Raw genomic sequence first — 20,444 nt, forward strand, 5'->3', positions numbered from 1 at the left:
GTAAATTATGTATAAAGAAATGTCAGGTTTTGGACTAATTGCAAAAAAAGGAGTGGGACGTAGTTTTCAAATTTTGAAAAGTTTGAAGAAGAAATCTTTAATTGCACAGGATTGTGCAATAGATTTGTAAGATCTTAACATTTGTTTTGTGTAAGAAACCCATATAATGTCAAAAATTTGATCACAATCCAAATTCAGATCTGTATCAAGCTTGGATGTTTTGTCCATACTTGCCCAAACTGTTCAGGGTTCGACTTCTGCGGTCGTATAAAGCTGCGCCCTGCGGAGCACCTGGCTGGGACGTGCAATACAAGAGGATGCTAATTGCTTAATTGCTTTCATATTTCGAGAAGCTTTGATCGTAAATTTACGTTTTTGGAAAAAAAGTCGCAAACTCAGTCAGATTTTATCAGTCATGTATGAAAAAAGTCTATTTTTGGTTGTTATATCTTGACATTTATTTAAGACAACCTATATACAGATGACTGAATGCTAGTATATCGATTTTCTTGACTCTTAAATTCTTTTGAAATATTCCAATAAGTAAAAAAACGTGCACATGCATTGGCATGATATCTTTCAAAATGTATATGTGAGACATTCAAACTCTCAAGTCAAAAATAAACTGCTCAATACTCTGAATGTATCAGAGTTCATCAGCACAGAATCGGGACATATGCTAAATGTATGAATTCAAAAATATGCACAATTTTAAGAAATTGGGATCGAATTTCTCCGAATGATTCGGGCAAAGTTGGCGGTTTTGCGGACATATTTTTTTTTGTATCACTCATACTGAAGGAATATTGAAGGTCCGTTTTGTTGTTTGCCTTTGCTCTTGGAATCCATAAGAAACAAAATCAGAGCACACTGGTCTCAGACTTCTACACGAAAAAAAGTTGATATGTAATATTTCTCAATGAGATAGTAAATACCAACAAATCCAAAAAGACAATGTGTCATAGATTTCTTTAAAACTAGACAGGTCCCATGATTATCTTGTTGATGTTAAAATCATACTTTATTTTAATATTTTTTATTTAAGTTTTAAATTACCTTAAATATGTAAGGAAATCGATCAAACCAACATTTATGTTATGACTTAAACGCTTATTCTTTGAATTATTGAAAGGTATTACCACAGAAACAAGCATTATTTATTTACTGTTGAATCACTTAGGGCTTATAAAACTTTGAAAACATTTAATCGTTAAAATATCACGATAGATTATCATATTAAACGTTCTCTTGCGAAGATTGTTTAGTGTGGTAGAAATCGATCGTTATATAGATACAGGAAGATGTGGTAAGAGTATAATGAATTTATTTGTAATCAGCAAACAGAAGTTTAAAAATCAAATTATGCCTTGTGGGGGAAGTACTAGTATAACTTTCTTTGTCTGTTGAGTATACTTGCAACAACTCTCTGATTGTTCCGTTTCCCATTGCAAGGTAAACTGTCGATCCCATCCAACATCACCCTCTTTTCATGAGACAATCATAACGCACTGGTCTTCTTTCCATTCAATCAACATTGTACAATTTACCTTTTATGTTTACTTAAACTTGTTCGCATCTCAAAATTAATATACATAATTATCTTACCTCCTATACATTTCTAAAAACCTGATTGGTTAAGTTCACAATGTGCAATGGTTCACGAAATAAACATTGGTTTCTTTTCCATGATACGGTATTTAAAGACATAATTTGGTTGATTTTAAAACAATTAATGGGGAGCTAATTCCATAATTTGCTAGCATTCTATCCAAGAGTTATCTCCAGGAAAACAAAAACGAAAGACCTACCATTTTTAACTCAAAGTGAGGGGAACTTCATAAGAGGATGTTAAGATGGTCGGCGTTTTTTCTTCTTCCATGTTTCGAAATTATTCACAAACTAACTTGCTTTTGTTTTATTTTTTGACTATACCTACTGTGTATCTTATTTTTTTTATTTGTCAAAGGCTGCTTGAAATATTTCATGTCAATTTATATTTTAATTGAAATAGTTCCACCAAGGACCTGCGTTAGTTATACGTCCTCGGTTTCACGAAGACAAATTATATTTGGATTGTTAAAATAGCAACACTGAACAACAAAATTTGGTTCTTAAAACTAATGATTTTTTTATTTTTTTTATTGTAGAAAATTTTAGGAAATATAAAAAAAATCCATTAATCCTAAGGAATTATATAGTAAGAAATTAGTTATATAGTCGATTACTAATTATAGTCCAGACGAGCCAACAATCAATAGTTAACGATTTTTTGATACTTGACACAAGGTGTTAAATATAATCACAGTTACTCGTTGACAGATCTCACAGTTCTGTCATTTCTTACGGAATACGGTATGTCACAGCGCTATATATATTAACCAATAGCGTGACAGGTGACTCTTATAAGCAGATTTCGCGACAAAGCCAAATTCATCTTATATACATTGCTGATCGAGCAGTAAAGATGGAAACAATTGTCGGATCTGGTCGTGGACATTTTTCAGATTTGGAACATCGTGGAGTAGGATGTCTATATTTTATTCTTGGTAAGATAATTTTTCGTTAATTCATTTTCAATATTTTTTTCTTATTGAATTTGTTGTACAGCTGTATTTTATTTTAAATGATCAATAGAAAAGAGCAGTTTTGACGAATTTTACCTTGAATCTCAGAATTTCTACATGCATCCAGAAAATTAACATTTTGTTTACTATAGGAATTTCCATTCATTTTTGACGTACACTGTACTTAATTATATTTTCCATTTTATTTCTCCAATTATATGACTGCACGTAGATGAGCTTTAGTTATAACAACTATATCAAAATGCTTTTAGTTATGCAACAACTAAACACGACTTTGTTTTATCATTTTATAAAGCATATTATAGACTTCCAAAATCTCAAAAATTTTGTATAATCTTTTAAAGCCAATCTTGGAAAAAATAAAAGAAACTTCAAATTCTGACGAAGTTTTTGATGCTATATCTTATCGGCCAAGTAGCAGTGTAAATCTATACTCCATTCTTAATTTCACCTTATACAGAATGAAAACAACACTATACAATGTTCGCATCTTTCTGTCTGGATTTACCTAAATCAGCTTTTAAAAGCCCAAAGCCGAATATTTGAAAGGCAATGACTTATAAAAACCGAAACAGTTGAAAAGCTATCCCACAAAGCACAAATGATACAAACATTTCCATTCCCAATTTTATAAAAGACAAATCCATCTAAGGTCTAATGTGCCTGAGGGAGTTGAAACATTTAGATTTATAAAAGATTCTTCATTTGTAAATTAACAATTTAGAACGGAGTGCTACAAATGTTGGTACTAACTACTGCGCTGATGATAATTGGTTAATAGCAAATATATTTTTCATGTTTTTTTTTCTTATAGCTAATGGACATCGTCCATATATATACATTATATATCAGTATTGTTAAAACTTTTGCACCGAAGAAGGCCATTTGTTGAGCCGAAATATTTGCAATTATTGTATAATTTATATTATCTGTTCAGTTTTTCCATCTTTGTGCGATGATATTCAACACTTTTTAGTGTTTTGTTTTCCATCTATTTATCGGTATTGTTACACAATCTTTCAGACTCATATAATTTTTCCTGTTTGTGTAGTATTGTCAATTTTGATGATCCAATACCTATTAAGTTTACTGGTTGGTAGATTCTTATAGACTTTATATATATATATATATATATCACCGCTCTGCTAGTATGCATAAGAATACGCCTTTTACCCTCTCTGTCATGGTATTTGTTAAAATGGGTACTCGTATACCTTTTTTACACTCCACGAAGAAGCTTGATCATTTTTGTGCTTCATAAAATATAGTCTTTAGGTAGCAAAGGAATAACTGAATGAAATCAAACGTTTAACTTGAACATTTCCAATGATATTTGATACTACTGATATATCATAGAGTGGTATTTGCCAAAACACAAGTCATTCATAAGAAGGAACTTCATTCGCCCAGATGCATTTAAGATTTAGACACATAATTGAAAAGATTTGAATTGAATACTATAAAACTAAAGTTTGTCTTGTTCAATATCACTAGAACACACCCGTATATCGCGGGTCCGTGACTGAATTAAAGTATATAACTATGCGCAAGCCTTATTTTAGTATTAGTATTGTCATCTGATAAAGTCATGCTGATTATAAGATATACAGTTTTCTCTGCTTTAAATCTTTCTGTTTGAACCCGTCGAACTGGAACTTATCAATTATTGATAATATTAATTATTTGGAAAACAAAAGGTCCTGGAATGGAGTATTTTTTAATCAACAGCATTGTCCTATATTAGTTATAAATATTGAATTCTTTGATTCGCTGTTTTACGTCATGCCCGCTAACAAATTGAAAACTACCTATACGCCTTATTTTAGTCCAGATTTTTAGTATTCGTATTGTTATCTTAGAAAGTCTAACTGATTAAAATACTACAATAGGTACTTGAACAATTTGACAATTAAGTAGTGAGAACCCTGTGATTATGACCCGTGTAATACTATATAGCATATTAATCCTGAATACACAGTTTGGTGGTGCGCCTGTCAGATGCGGAACGTACAGATAAGGTAATCGGTAACATGTGAATATACTATTGGTATCGGTATCGGACTCGACCCGGAACTTCTTAATTATTGGCAATATTAATTACGTGGAAAACAAAAGGGCCTGGAGTGGTGTAATTTTTGATCTACACCTTTGTACTATATTAGTTATATATAAAGTTGAATTTTTTTATTCGTCGTTTTTACGTGATGACGGCTGACAAATTAGTATTATAGATTCGTATTGTTATCTTAGAAAGTTTAACTGATTAAAATACTACAATAGGTAACAATTTGACAATTAAGTAGTGTGAACCCAGTGATTATGACCCGTGTAATACTATATAGCATATTAATCCTTAATACACCGTTTGGTGGTGCGCCTGTCAGATGCGGAACGTACAGATAAGGTAATCGGTAACAGGTGAATATACTATTGGTATCGGTATCGGACTCGACCCGGAACTTCTTAATTATTGGTAATATTAATTACGTGGAAAACAAAAGGGCCTGGAGTGGTGTAATTTTTAATCTACACCTTTGTACTATATTAGTTATATATAAAGTTGAATTCTTTGATTCGTTGTTTTTACGTGATGACGGCTGACAAATTGGACCTCGTAATTTTAGTATTATAGATGTGGACTGTGGACCAAATGTTCCCTTTCATCTGCTTTATTTGCGTTTTGATATTTTTGTACATTGCAGGCACATTGTTTCAGTTAAAACTACTTCATTTGTGATTTTAATATTATTTTGTTTTTATTCATTGTCGTTATAAGAATTCTGAAATGTTCCACTACCTGCTAAGTAATGACATGGAGATGTAGAACCCGCTTGGGATTCCGTAAATGATGACGCAAACGGTTTTTTTTTTCTGAACATGCTTGTAATTGTTTAGCCCATTATGACGATAATTGTCATGGGTAAAGATCCGGATTGTTTATTGAATTAAATTTCTCTAAATCGATTAACTATTTTCTATTTTATGATTCTATGCGCGGTTTGCAACTTGTAACTTTGCTTTTATGATCCCTTCATAATGAAGCAACACATATTCAATTTTGAAATGATATTTATAACATATCTGCGTCAGTCATGATCAGTTGTTCATTCTTGTAGTAAAGTGTGTTTATCTTTATTTTCCTCCACTTTGCTATGTTAGAAGAGTCTAGTCATCTATTCTGATTATCAAGTCCTGAACATATGTAAATAAACCCATCATAGACAACAGGATTAAAATTATATTTACGACAGACGCGCGTTTCGTCAATAAGAGACTCATCAGTGACGCTCGAATAAAAAAAAATGTTTAAAAGACCAAATAGAGTAAAACAGTTCCGAACACAAGTGACAACCGATGTGTTTGAAACTAAATTTGATCACAAAAACAATTGAGATTGAACTTTCCATGTCGAAGACACACCAGTTACACCCATTGTAAATGACGATATTAGTTTCTAAGAGCACTTTTATATACGACAATGTAGCATCAGAAAGATCAGGAAGTAAACTGTAGGGTATAATCATTAAATAAAAAAATATAGGGAAAACACGTTCTCATGGTCTGAGATAAATCGAGTGATCTGCCCTTTTTATATAAGTAAATTATAAATATAAGTGATAATAGATTATAATTATTTCTGAATAAGCGTCTACTATCAAAATTTTGATATCATCGATATAATCATTGGTTTTGCTTTTATAAAGTTGCTAAATATATTCTCAGTCCAAGTAATCATACTTCTTTCAAAGTTTGACAACAATCTATTTTTGTAGTGTTGTAGGGCTAAGGCTATATTCAGCAATCTATGGAGTTGCCTTCATGAGGTCCATACTGGTCATTTTAATATAAACTTACATACATATCTAGCTAAATATAAGATTGCTGATATTTTCTGACGAATTTTCTAGTGGTCGGCTATCAAGGTCAGCGTTAAGCCCTTAACTAACTAGAACATGGAGAAGATGTCTGTTCAATAGATGCTGACAACACTTCAAACGTAAGAGAATTATTTTTTTTCTAGAATATTTCCAATTAGGTTAGCCATGCACGTATGCCAAATACTTTTAAATTAATCGGCACATAAAGCTAGTCATCCAGTAAGACTATCGTTGTAATGTTCTCCGCCTTTTTAATCTACATAATAAGATGAAATATATAACAATCCGTTAACATTTAATGGGTAATGCAGTAAGCTGCACTTTCAACTCATCTCCTAGCTAGTGCAATGCATAGTGTCTTGTATGCTCTGAGCTTGTATGTCGAATAGTTGATGGAATCCGATTGCTTCACTTCTCTTTAAACAGACAGCAAGGTTAATTACGTTCCGTATATAATCCTATTTACTTCTTGCTCGAAATGGGAAACCTTAATTAGGGCCTATAAATGATGATTAAAACACGTGTCATATTTGCTCGAATAACAGGAAATCACGCTGAATTGATTTTAAAGGAAGTCTTAGAACAGACTTGAAGAATTAATTATAAGCTTCACATTTTGAAAGCTGTTGAGATTCCCTGCTTTGACTGTATTTTGAGTCCATAAAAATACCAATTACTGTAGAATAGTGTCAAAGTTGGTGTCGAATTGTTATTTACGAGTCAACAGTTATAGACGTTATTGGGTTGATGATAGAAGATTTTAGCGACCTTGACTCGCCAAAGATCTGATTCAAGAGTGCATACAATATAAGTCTTTTCCTCTTGCAAAAGCATAAACTTATTACTAAAACAATTGATTTTTCGTAGTTTTTCATTTTGTGTGATACCATTGACAGTTTGTTTTCGACTTAGTTTGACAATCCATGCATTGTTATCTTTCACCTCTGTTCTGAAACAACATTTTTTTCCTGGGCACTGTTGATCGGTCACGTCTAAACTGTTTTTGTTAGTCTTTTTTTCATTTATTTTCAGGTTCAATTGGAGTTTTGTCCAATTGTTTGGTAATGAATGTATTCATTCGAGAAAACGTAGTATCTGCACCAAAGAAAGTACTGCATATTAACCTATGTTTCAGTAATGTCTTGGTGTGTCTTGGATTCCCGTTTGCTGGGTTGTCATCGTTCAGAGGAAAGTAAGTAAATCAAGATATATCACTTACAGCACATATACATAAAAAATAATGTTGCCTCTTTGCATGCTATGTGCACGTGGACATTGAATCAATATGTTGAAAGAATATTAAATGCCACGACTAAGAAAGAAATGTTTGGACGAGTAACCGAATATAAATAGTACCCGGCTTTGTTGAGTACCCATTGAACAAATATTAAAAGTTTAGACTGAAATAAAGTTATGGGATGAGTAAAAAGTAAATGACAAAAATACCGAACTCAAACTCTGAATTTTCGGAAAAATTCAAAATGGGAAGTCCTTTATCGAATGCCAAAATCAAAAGCTTAAACACAGCAATCAAATGGAAAACAACAGTCATATTCCTAACTTGGTACAGACATTTCCATATGTAGAACCTAAACCTGGTTTTATACTAGCTTAATCAAAAGACGACTATAAACCTGTGTGGCCAGTTTGTTAAAATACTTACAATAGCTTAAGCCTCGGTCACACCTTACCGGATAGCACAAACGGACGCCTAACTGATGAAAATAAAAGTTGTCCGTTGACAAAATTGTTATGCGTTGGGAGTCCGTTGATGTACTGACCGAATAAAACGGACGTGTAACGGATGCATAACGGAGACACACCGGATATGCAACGTACGATAAACGGACACGTACCGGACAGAACGGATGTCGAACGTACATCCAACGGACGAGTACCGCATAAAACAGACACCTAAGGGAAGCGTACCGGATAAAACGGATGAACAAGATATACGGAAAAATCAAAGGCGACAATAATAAAACATGAAAATCGCATAAATATTCAAAATGTTTCTGTGTTAAAGGTTTTGGTTTGTTCTTCAAAATTCTGCCAAAGGGCAGTGTCTGCCCTGAATATGAACTGCTTGATTGTGAAGACGTGCCTATACTCTAAGATCGATTATGAATGAACCTTAAGAAATCTGACATACCAGTAATGGGCAGTTCTGACGCAAAATTTTAATTGGCATTTATCCGTTTCAGATCCGTTCATCATCCGTTTTATCCGTTATACGTCCAGTAGAAGTCCGTTTCTCATCCGTTCAACGTCCGGTAGAAGTCCGTTTCTCATCTGTTCAACGTCCGGTAGAAGTCCGTTTCTCATCCGTTCAACATCCGTTTTATCCGTTAAACGTCCGGTAGAAGTCCGTTGGTGAATTTATCTTCCAGACCTCCAACGGATGTATAACGGACACATAACGGATATATACAAAACGGAAACGAAACGGACGAGTACCGTACAAAACGCACGACTAACGAACGTTCAACGGACATTTTATCCGTTGGACGTCCGTTCAAAGTTTTGAACATGCACAAAATTTTCCACTGGACAGAACGGACGTCGACGGATAAAACGTACGCTTAACGGACATGCAACGGATATGGACGGAATTCTAACGGATAAGAACGGACGTCTAACGGACATGAACGGATTGAAAAAAAGATGCGTATCAAGTGTTTCTTGTATAGTCTTTAACGGGTGTGCGTCAAGTGTTTCTTGAATAGTCTTCAACAGGTGCGCGTCAAGTGTTTCTTGGATAGTCTTCAACAGGTGCGCGTCAAGTGTTTCTTGAATAGTCTTCAACAGGTGCGAGTCAAGAGTTTGTTGAATCATATTAAGCCCATAAACCTTAATGTAAAATGTGTTAATAGAAATATCCAAATAAAGATGGTCGAAGATGAAGAGTCAAAGCGGTGAAAGGTCAACTTTGTCTTAAAACAGCATTAGTTTTGATACTTTTTAATAATTATCCGTTAGGTGTCCGTTCGAGCTATCCGCTAAGGTGTGACCGAGGCTAAGGAGATCGTGGTTTATCTAAAGCATTTAAACCCCTACTGCATTTGCTCTTTGGTGAATGGTTGTCTCATTGGCAATCATACCACATATTCTTATTTTCATATAGCCCAAATAACATACCCTAAACGAGTCTGTTGTAAGTAACTATATAGAAAATATCTGACAAGAACAGACTCCATTTGAACTCCATTTGTATTTTAAGCTTGGTCCTCGTAAAACGTAGATTTTACTGTCGAAAAGCGTGCTTACTGAGGGACGCGTACCACCGTAGTGTCGCGTTGTTTATAACGCTGCCGTGCTAGATTGAGTTGAAAAAGTGAAATGTCATGGTTTAAAATGATGAATGTATCTGCTTTTGACATGCTATTCCCTATAAATTCGAGTTAATTTTCTGGACTCATCAGATTTATAAATTATAACACATTGTGTGGACACTTGTCTGTTGCTGGAGACAGTACACTGTATTGACCAGATGACTTTGATTTTTCTGTTACTGACTCTTTGACGTACATCACCTTTTTTATTCACATCGCCTCGAAATAGATATTGATATTAATTTCTAAGATTGTCACGGTTATTGGGAGACAATACTATTGACTGGACTCATTTATATCCTTATAAGTTTACTTGTTTCAATAATATGCCATTCATTTCAATTAGTGGAATTATCGTAGTTCTTGACACGGTTATCCAGTGTTCAGCGACTTATTTGCACCAAACGTACAAACAGAAAACAACTACGATTATTTTTTCCCCTAAAAGTAATCTTTTCGGAATACCTGTCCACTTAGAGCCTCTGGATCAGAGATTATTGTTACATAGTCTTTATTTTCTTATTTTATGTTGTGTGCATGATTTGTGGATTCGTCTGTTTTGCTGTTGTTGTTTTTTTTGTCGCTGTTTTTTTTTTTTTTTTTTTTTTGTCGTTGTTTTAATTTTCTCTTTGGGCAGGTTAAATACAATCATAATGTCTTCAACAGCTGCGCGACACATTTTTCTTGGATAATCTTCAACAGGCCACTAGACACTTGTTTCTTGAATAATTTCCAACCATGCAGTGCACACGATACCTGTTTCTTTATATTACTGATAATGTTCAACATGTGTTCAACACACCTTTCTTGAATAATCTTCAACAGGTGTGCACGTCACTTGTTTCTTGAAAAATCTTCAACAGGTGTGCACGTCACTTGCTTCTTGAAAAATCTTCAACAGGTGCGCATCACATATTTCTTAAATAATCTCTAACAGGTGCGCACGACACGTGTTTCTTGAATAATCTTCAACAAGTGATTACGTTACGGATTTCTTGAATAATCTTCAACATATGTGCACGATACGTGGTTCTTATATATTCTTCAACAGGTGCTAGATACATGATTCTTGAAATATCATGAACAGGTGTGTGACACATGTTTATTGATTAATCTTCAACAGGAGTGCGACACATGTTCTTCGTTAAGCTTCAACAGCAACGCAACACATGTTTCTTGTATAAACAGGTGTGTGTCAAGTGTATCTTGAATAGTTTTCAACAGGTGCGCGTCAAGTGTTTCTTGAATAGTCTTCCACAGGTGCGAGTCAAGAGTTTCTTGATTCATATTAAGCCCATACGTCGAGGAAACCTTAATGTAAAACGTGTTAATAGAAATATCCAAATAGAGATGGTCGAACATGAAGAGCCAAAGCGGTCAAAGGTCAATTTTGTCTTAGAACAGCATTAGTTTTGATACTTTTTAATCATTATCAGACTATTTAGGAAATTAGTAGCAAAATGTAGATTGTATCATGTCAAATTGATCGTATATATATAAGTCATCTGCATAACATCTGCTTATCTATCTATCTATCTATCTATACTATTAAACGAGAAGACCTCATTTTGTGTGTCGCTTCTCTTCCTTCCACAATAAATCAATCATCATGCCTCTGTGTCCTATAGGTAACATGCATAGTCGCATTTGTCATCCATTCTTATGATTATTCAGATTGAGTTATTTTGGGAGAAAAACGACAAAAAAGGAGTCCGGATATGATTCCGTCATCAGACTGACTTTTAGTCATAGATAAGACTTCCGGTTTGAAACATGCACAAACACAACCAATCGTATGATAGATAACAAAAAATGAAAATAAATAAGCCAATCAAATCGTTCTCCATATCATGGTGTTTAGATCGCAAGAACCACAACTGTTATACCTCCTTATAGAGGACAATTATTTTTCGCGTTTATCTACATGTAAACTACGATTATACTACTTTAATATAGAGACTCTCTGTATTCTGTCTACTGTTTTCTTTCAATTGTTTACTATTTAAGGGGTCATACCAGTTGCATATATATTAAAATAAGTAAAACATGTGACACATCTTAAAAAAAAACTATCGTATGATAGATAACAAAAATGAAAAATAAATAAGCCATTCAGAGCGTTCTCCATATCATGGTGTTTAGATAGCAAAAATAACAACTATTATACCTCCTTAGAGAGCACAATTATATATTTTTTGCGTTTCATTTCATGGTGTAAAGATCGCAAGAACGACAACAATTATACCACCTTAGAGAGGACAACTATTGTTCGCGTTTATCTACATGTAAACTACGATTATACTACTTTAATATATAGAGACTCTCTGTATTCTGTCAGGAACTTTCTATGTTAGTATAGAAAGTCCCTGATTCTGTCTACTGTTTTCTTTTAAATGTTTACTATTTAAGGGGTCATACCACTTGCATATATATTAAAATAAGTAAAACATGCTCAACTTCATCTAAAACTACCTCGACCAAAAACTTTAACTTGAAGCGGGACAGACGGACGACCGAACGAACGAACGCGCGGATGCACAGACTAATTGGGGCATAACAAGTTATTGTTGAAAGTGAAAATAGTGATTTGGCAAAAATGAAAGTAAAGTAGAGATTAGAGGGAAGCAGTAGCTTATTCGTCGCGTCGGGATCGGGTGTTTTGAAGCTCGGGATTTGGGGATTGATCCTTACGGGATCCGGGGATATATTTTTCGATTTCGGGATTTTGGGATATGAATTTCTTTAAATTCTGCATCTCGGGATATCGGGATCAGGACCCCTCCGACCACCCCTGAAATTAGCCTTAGTCGGTCTTAGTCATTTAAACAAGATTCATATCCTACCATTGGCATGTTAGTAAGGCTCTCAAAAGAAATAACACTGATGGATTGTCCTTGAAGCATATTTTATTAGACTTATAATGTTCTATATATAACCAGTTACATTTATTTGATGTTTGAAACGGTGCAAATTTTTAATTTGATTTGACTTTAAAATTTACCAAAAGAAGCATTGTAGCAAAATAGAAGAATTATTGTGGTCTGAGGCCAGAAACACGAAAATAATTGAATTTAACAGAAAGGAAACAAATATTGGACTTTGGAAAAAGGTAGAGGGCTTTTGATACCTTTTATGAAATTCTCCATACATAATATCTTTTACAAAAAATCGTCCTACAATAGTTCACAAGCTGTATGTGCCCGCGATTTCGCGGGTGTGTTCTAGTTGTTATTTACAACATAAGAAGATATAATAGAAGCATGACCTTCAAAATCTGCTGCTATACATTGAACATCACGCACATAACTTACATAATCGGAAATTAGAAAACATGAACAATGAGCTAGCTGCATGGAAGCTGATACAATCACATATCAAATTTCAATTATTCCAAGAGGAATTTATTCCGATGCAAAGTTAATTAGATTTTAAAGACGGAACATTAATGTAAAACTCATTTGATTAGTTGCTTGTTATGTTTGAACTTATGATTTTGTTATTTCATATAAAGGGACTTTCCCTTGAATGCGTTGTTTTTTTTTCTCATTTTACTTCTGATCAATGAGCACGTGGTATAAGAGTATAAAGAACAAGTTCTATTCGCTTTTGTATTACTCTTCAAATATTTAAACTAAAAGAAACATATTAAAGAAGTTCACAGTGGCGTAGCTGGGTCATTTTTACGTGTACGCCCGAACCTTGATGAGGGATATGAGGGGTGCCAACCGCTCAATGTCAAAGCACCTGTTGGTAGTGGTTTCGAAAGGCACAAAACCCCTGAAAGCTATCGAGAATGAGATACCATAATTATTCCTGTCAGTAAAAAATCATTGATAACAACATACTTTTGAATCTAAATGATTTTTTTTTTTTTTTTTTTTGGTTAAATTTTGTAATATGTTAACTTATTCATGATGTTAAACTGGAAGCTAGCCAAATGGTCGCTGGTTTTAGAGAAAACGTCCAAACCAATATTACTTTTAAATAGTTTAAAGGGAAACTTCGCAAAAAAATCAAAAATTTATATTATGTTCATTCTGTATAAAAATGTTCAAATTCATGAATATTAAAGCTTTATTCTGCTAGATAAGAAATCACCATCGATTTTAAATTTAGAGTATCAATTCTGTCCGGTCGGCCATTTTGTTACCTTTTCCGATTTGCACCCAAGATATGTCTAAGGACCAAAACCACAGTAACCCGATGTAGTCGTAATTGCGTGTCGATATCTTGTCGATCGTACGGTTGTTTTATCCGACTAGTTAACTATAACTAAGTTGATACGGAAAATTTTCTTATCTTTTTTCTTTAATAACCATGATCTGTTATTTTTAACAATAATGATAATATTGGAATTGGTTAAAAAGTAAAAAATTCAAATCATAAACAAGTGTTCCGTGAAACTTGAATTGTTTTCGGAAATCTAATTAGTTCATAATTCTTTTATGTAATAAACTTTATTCAAATAAATTAGGATCTTCGCTCCACTGAATACCTGCATGGCTAAAGGTATTACTCCCAAAGGTATTGCAGGGGGTGTGACACGTCCAGGTATTAAGCGATTTCCTGTCGAGCTTGCCAATTCATGCATCGTTTCACTTCTTAGGGTATTGGTCAGTGTACACGGCCGATAACTTATAACTTTCCATTTTGAACTATTAGGTGTATATTATGCATCTCTATCTTGCGTGTCCGAAAGTGATATTATATACTAGTCATTACTAACCTCGTACGCTTGTTTGTGAATAACATTTCTGATGTAAAGAAAATTATTTATAAAAATATAGATAATACCTAAAAATAAACTACAGATTTGATGAAATAAAAATCTATATACATATTTTTTGTCAATGGTGAAGGACAGATCGGACCATACCAGAAATTTTGATTTAAAAAAATGTACGCACTTGTCGACCATTCGTATATACGGCAGGATAAAAAGTAATGGAACTATAGCGAAAATTCAAATATATACATGTATACATTGTACATAAGAAAGAAACATGCATTTTGTGTAAATTGGGGTAAAAGTTTTGTTAGTAGACTAGTATGTAATCATCAAATGTCGAAAGACTATTGTATACCAAAAGAAGAAGAAGAGATTTAAATACTGGTCGATATATAACTTTCTTTGGCTCATCGAAGTTATGGACATTTATATATATCAATTAGATTGTTCTCGAATAAAGGAAGAAATTCGTCATCATCACAATAGTTCCGGCATGCATGTTATATGTACGCAACTGGACGTACACTAATAATCCCTAAGGGATGTGAATATTTTCCAGGAAAACTATAGAGTATTAAAGTTTCAAATCAATTTCGGGATTTATTTTCTTTCTTGATATTCAATGACAGCAATTTAAAGAACAAACTGCTTGTCCGCTTTATGGGTATTCTTGCCAGTTGAAACAGATTTATAACATTTAACAATAGGGAAAGATGACATTAAATTCGTTCTGGTTTTTTTTATACATTGTTGGTCAAATAGCAAAAGTATTATATATAGTTGGGTCCGATATAGTTACGGTGTGAGACGAAGACTATTTTGTTAAGGACATTCCCGATTATGTATAAATTTTGATGATGTTTTTCACACTTGAAAAGCATATATGTTCGTAAATTTGGATTCCATTCCAAAAAGATTCTTGAATTTTCTGTCAATTTTTTAAAAAATTTATCAAATATCTGAAGTATTCGTGCGTTGTGAGATTTGAAATATTTTGATGAAAACATTAATTCCTAAATAGGTAATTAAAGATAACGTTGGATGGACTAAATTATATAATTGCAATTGTTAATGATCTGTTTGAAATATTTAAGGCCGATCCTAATCTAAGATAGTACAATTTTTAGTTCATACACTCGTGATTAGAAGGCTATTTTTATTTATGAATTTATACTTCAATTAAAATAATTAAGTATTTTATCGTTACTGAATTAATCAAAAGTCATAATTCATTTAAAAGTGATCTTATCATGCTTATGCAAAATATAAAAATATACAACAGCTATTCAGTTATTGTGCGACCTTATTATTCCCGTTAATTACTATTTTTTTTTTTTACATTTCTGCAGGGACGTCTTTATAAGTCCTTGATTTCTGTGTCTAAAACTTTGACTGACTCCCGTTTTCAATTCATACGAAATGTTGTTCACACCTTCAAGCCAGTAAACCATGACGCCTAGATTTCACTGAATGAGGATCAAAGGATTATAGTTACATAATGCTAATCCTTTAATTACCTTGAGTTAACCGACGCACTCAACATTCTTTAGGTGTCACAAAACAATACACATATTATTTCCACCGTACAAGCAAGTGAAAATGTTTGCTGGAATGAAGCAAAAAGGTCAGAATACAAACGTGTATTTTCATTACACTATTGATCATGTCAATTTCATATCTTTGTTTAAAGTATTTGTAGAAAAAAATCATAAAAATGTTCTATTGTATGAATTAATTTTATTATTAAAATTCGTTTTAAAATATCCACACGATCTAATTTTAAAAGTTGCATGGCTATCACTTATTTTTCGTTGGTTAATAGCTACACCAAAAGTCGTCGATGCGCTTTAAATCGCGTTATTAGATGGTTAACGAACAAGACTTAAATGAGATATTTTCACTCCCGGCATGCATCAAAGACTTAAACTACGTCACATAAGTCAGGAAGTTTCAAGAAATAAAATTAATAATTCCCAATTTTCTCCTTTATTTGATTTCATATCAAAATAAAACTTGGTGAATATGTTTTTTTATGGTATTATGAACATAATAAGATGAAAAGTGAAAAATCGCGAATTATCCCTTTAAAGGGTGCCGTGAGTGAGCATACAATCAACAAAAGCAGATTTTTATGAACACGGAAAAAAAATATTTCTAAGAGATGCAATATAAAAAAAATAGACATTTCTATCAAAAAGTCTATGACTACTGATATAGAACACCACCAATTCAGTAAATTGACTGTAAAAAACAATAAATACAAAATAAGTATTTCGGGTAAAAACTGGAGTCTAATTCTTTTCTTCTGAATACAGAGAAAAGTATACATTTTACTAGCAAAATATATATCGATCTTTTACATTTCTAGATGGCTTTTTGAAACATTTGGATGCCAGGCGTATGGAGTGGAATCCTACACGGCTGGGTATGCTGCGTTGGGATTTGTTATCGCCCTTTGTATCGAGAGATACTGTTCTGTGCGTTACACAGAATTTTGTAAGTATATTTATGAATACGACCTATAACGTATATCATTATTTGTTAGACAATAAAAAATGGCAATGTGGATGTGATTGCTTATGAAACAACTCTCCACCAGTGACCAAATGACGTAGAAGATAAAATAACATGCATCTCAAGGCCACAGTACGGCCTTTAACAATGAGCAAAACCCATAAAGCAAAAACAATCAACAAAATGCCCCTAAGTGATTCAGAAAAAAATCCAAAAAAGGAAACCAACGGTCTGATTAATGCAAAACAATAAACGAAAAACAAATACAGATTATACAGCAACAAACGACAACCACTGCATTACAGACTCCTGACTTAGGGACAATCTTAATTTGATATGTGTTTGGGGTCAAGCAACAATTATTACATATTCATCATTTTTTTCTCTGCAGATGATTCGTCTTCAACAATGACATGGTGGATGATGGCCCTCGTTGTCTGGATTACATCACTACTATGGGCTCTATTCCCGTTATTTGGATGGAGTTCGTAAGTTTATGTACACAATAGTTACTATATGCATGTAAGTTAAGGTTATAACAGTTTATGTTTGAAGATATGCATATCAATTGGTGAATTGGTGATCACAATTAAATTAAGATATGGCGAAACATCATACTATCATTTCGATTTAAACGCAACGAAAAACATCGTTTTCATGGATCTTAATCTACTGTTGCGGATATGCTTGTATCACCAACGCCCATATATATAATGATTGTCGGACTAAGACAGCCTTTAAGAGTACTCGGGGAGGCTACATACGATATCTAAAATTAAGCAAGAATGTGATTATAGAACCATATACTGCAAATTTAGACTTTTTTTTCGATAATTGAGAACAACCAATCCTGGAGACTATACTTTTTTTTAAATTAAAAATGCAGCTTATTTTCGTTAAAGTTATTATTTTTAAAAACTTTTAAAATGACTAAATTTTTCCAACAAATTTTCAAATATTTTTTTTACAGTTATGCCCCTGAAGCATCTGGAGTAGCATGCGGACTAAACTGGCTACAAAAAGATACCAGTCACTTGACCTATGGTTTGTGTATTTGTCTTGGAAGTCTGTTCTGGTACGTTGTCGCAGCAGTCTGTATATCTGGAACCAAACAAGAGAAGCCAATCGTTGTTACTCGTGGACAGGAGTATGAATGGCTGAACAATCATCAGTTACGTTGGGTATGTATTTAATTTATGGATTACAATAATTAAAATTGGGAAAATTGTTTAACCACAAAGCTAAGTTTACTCGCGGCATGTGGCCATTGCTACATTAGGATTTAAGATTGATAATTTTAGGAGGCTCAAACTATTGAAGAAGAAAACCCAACAGTTTCAGTTCCAATTAGACGTTGTGTGGAAACGTGGAAACGATATTTATATTTAATTGCAATAAGTAATCAGGCAAAGAACAGATTTCTCGCTGATCTGTGACAAACAAATTTTGAACTCAAAAAACATCGTTGGAGACCCCTAATTTGATTTCAAGAATTTCTCAAGAATCAATACCTACAATAACCCAATAACAGTGTTGTTTTACTGATAAACAAGCCATTTATTATTTTCTATTCGATTAGCCAAATCCAGGACATTTGTAGAGAATCTGAGAATTGGTAAAAGTATTGCTAAAAAAATGTTTTATCATTAGATCTAAAAAAAAAAATATAGAATTTCCCTGGAAACTGGTTTAATATGATCTAATATATATTCGTTAATATACCTGTATGTGTTTCCTTCACGCCACTACGATCTATATTTCTCCTTATTGATTATTTTTATCGACTGAAACGTTTGTGTTAGCTGTTTTAGTACCATCACGTCCAAGGAGATAACCCGAGTCCCGAGACATAACTAATGACACCCCCTTCCCCCGGCCAAAACCCACTCCCCCACATGCACACACAAATGGCGGGATTTCGTCAGTAGATCTCCGGTATTGTCCCAAAACATACACATCTGTTATGAAATGGTTTATTCAAATATATATAATCACTATAAACCCTGAGTTTGACTAGATAGTTAGAAATCAATGCTCTCCGTGTGCTAAAAAAAATAGGTATCAGACATCAAAATAGACCGAATGTTTTTGTTGTTTTGTTTCAGATTTGCATTGGATTTCTTGTCTTCGTAATAATTGGATGGGGTCCATATGGAATGTTCATGTGCTGGTCAATGATAACTGATTCCACTGAAGTATCTAGTTTGGCTGCGTCACTTCCGCCATTATTCGCCAAAGGATGTACTGCTCTTTACCCTATTGGCTACTTGCTGTCAAGCGAGAAGATCAGAGACGGTGTGCTTGGGGGATACTTAGATGAACCCGCAAAGAAAGAGAAATAATGACTGAAATGTTACGAGGTTCCAACACGGTCAATTTAAGATCGCAAGATAGAAATTCCCCGTTCTAATTTTGTATTTTTTCAATTCTAAAATTACAAAGAGGCTGTAAAAAAGTTGAAATTATCTTTAACGTATAAAACACTTTCAGGAAAATTATATATTCGTTTGATCGTTTTGGAACCTTAAGTTATTCTAGTTGTCTGATTTGTTCATTGACTATATTGTTTTGCAACGAATTATATATTATCGTGTAAATGTATAGAATGCATAATTGTAATTGTGGCTTTTTGATGGAACGATGTACATTATACTGTTTGTTACTCATCAAGGAAAGTGCTAATTGTATAGATGAAGCTCTAGATGAAAAAGAAATAAAATATTATAGAGCAGAGAGTTTTATTTTTTTCTTTATAAAACTAAGCTTGAAACAATTTGTAACATGCACTCAATGGTCATGGAAGGAAACTCAATGAAGGACACACAGTTGTAAAGACATTTCAAACTGCAACAGAACAAAAAAACTTCAATGACATTTTTTTGTTTGTTTGTTGGATTTTGATATTGCTATTGGACAAAGACAACAATGAACAATTCAGAGATAAATAAAAAATAAATCAATAAAAAAAATGATACTATAGCATAACTTGTGCAGTTATTTTAGAATGCGATGGAATCCCGACGGCCTTATTTATATATAAAAAGGGCTAAACAAAAACAAAATTATTTTGAATAATGAGCACGATGTGAATCAGTAACCATATTAGCTTAGTAGAAGAGGGGGGAAAGATACCAGAGGGACAGTCAAACTCATAAATAAAAAATTAACCGACAACGCCATAGCTAAAAAATAAAAGAAAAACAGACAAACAACAGTACAAAAGACACAAAATAGAAAACTAAAGACTAAGCAACGCGAACCCCACCAAAAACTGGGAGTGATCTCAGTTGTTCCGGAAGGGTAAGCAGATCCTGCTCCACATGTGGCACCCGTCGTGTTGCTCATGTAAATACAAACCTAGTTAATAGTATAATTCGGTAGGTCATGTTCATTGTGAAAAGGGAAG

The 20,444-nt window shown here is 33.3% G+C and overlaps 1 protein-coding gene across 2 annotated transcripts; it reads left to right on the top strand.

Annotated features, from left to right (window-relative positions):
- The first annotated feature begins 2,334 nt into the window (after positions 1 to 2,334).
- Positions 2,335 to 19,771, top strand: LOC143044759 (visual pigment-like receptor peropsin). 2 transcript variants are annotated; one of them, XM_076216894.1, is made up of 6 exons: positions 2,335 to 2,546; positions 7,496 to 7,655; positions 16,893 to 17,020; positions 17,430 to 17,526; positions 18,009 to 18,219; positions 19,144 to 19,771. In XM_076216894.1, the coding sequence occupies exons 1-6, from the start codon at positions 2,465 to 2,467 to the stop codon at positions 19,378 to 19,380; spliced, it is 915 nt and encodes a 304-aa protein (XP_076073009.1). In that variant the 5' UTR covers positions 2,335 to 2,464; the 3' UTR covers positions 19,381 to 19,771. The 2 variants fall into 2 exon arrangements, with proteins under 2 accessions (XP_076073009.1, XP_076073011.1); XM_076216896.1 differs by lacking the exon at positions 2,335 to 2,546 and adding an exon at positions 6,565 to 6,582.
- Positions 19,772 to 20,444: the final 673 nt, after the last annotated feature.

Source organism: Mytilus galloprovincialis, chromosome 9, assembly GCF_965363235.1.
Source record: "Mytilus galloprovincialis chromosome 9, xbMytGall1.hap1.1, whole genome shotgun sequence".
Lineage (NCBI taxonomy): Eukaryota > Metazoa > Mollusca > Bivalvia > Mytilida > Mytilidae > Mytilus > Mytilus galloprovincialis.

Coding starts and splice junctions, on each gene's coding strand:
- LOC143044759 (XM_076216894.1), top strand. CDS start 2,465: ATGGAAACAATTGTCGGATCTGGTCGTGGACATTTTTCAGATTTGGAA. Junction 7,656..16,892: donor TTGTCATCGTTCAGAGGAAA/GTAAGTAAATCA, acceptor TTACATTTCTAG/ATGGCTTTTTGAAACATTTG. Junction 17,021..17,429: donor TGTGCGTTACACAGAATTTT/GTAAGTATATTT, acceptor TTTTCTCTGCAG/ATGATTCGTCTTCAACAATG.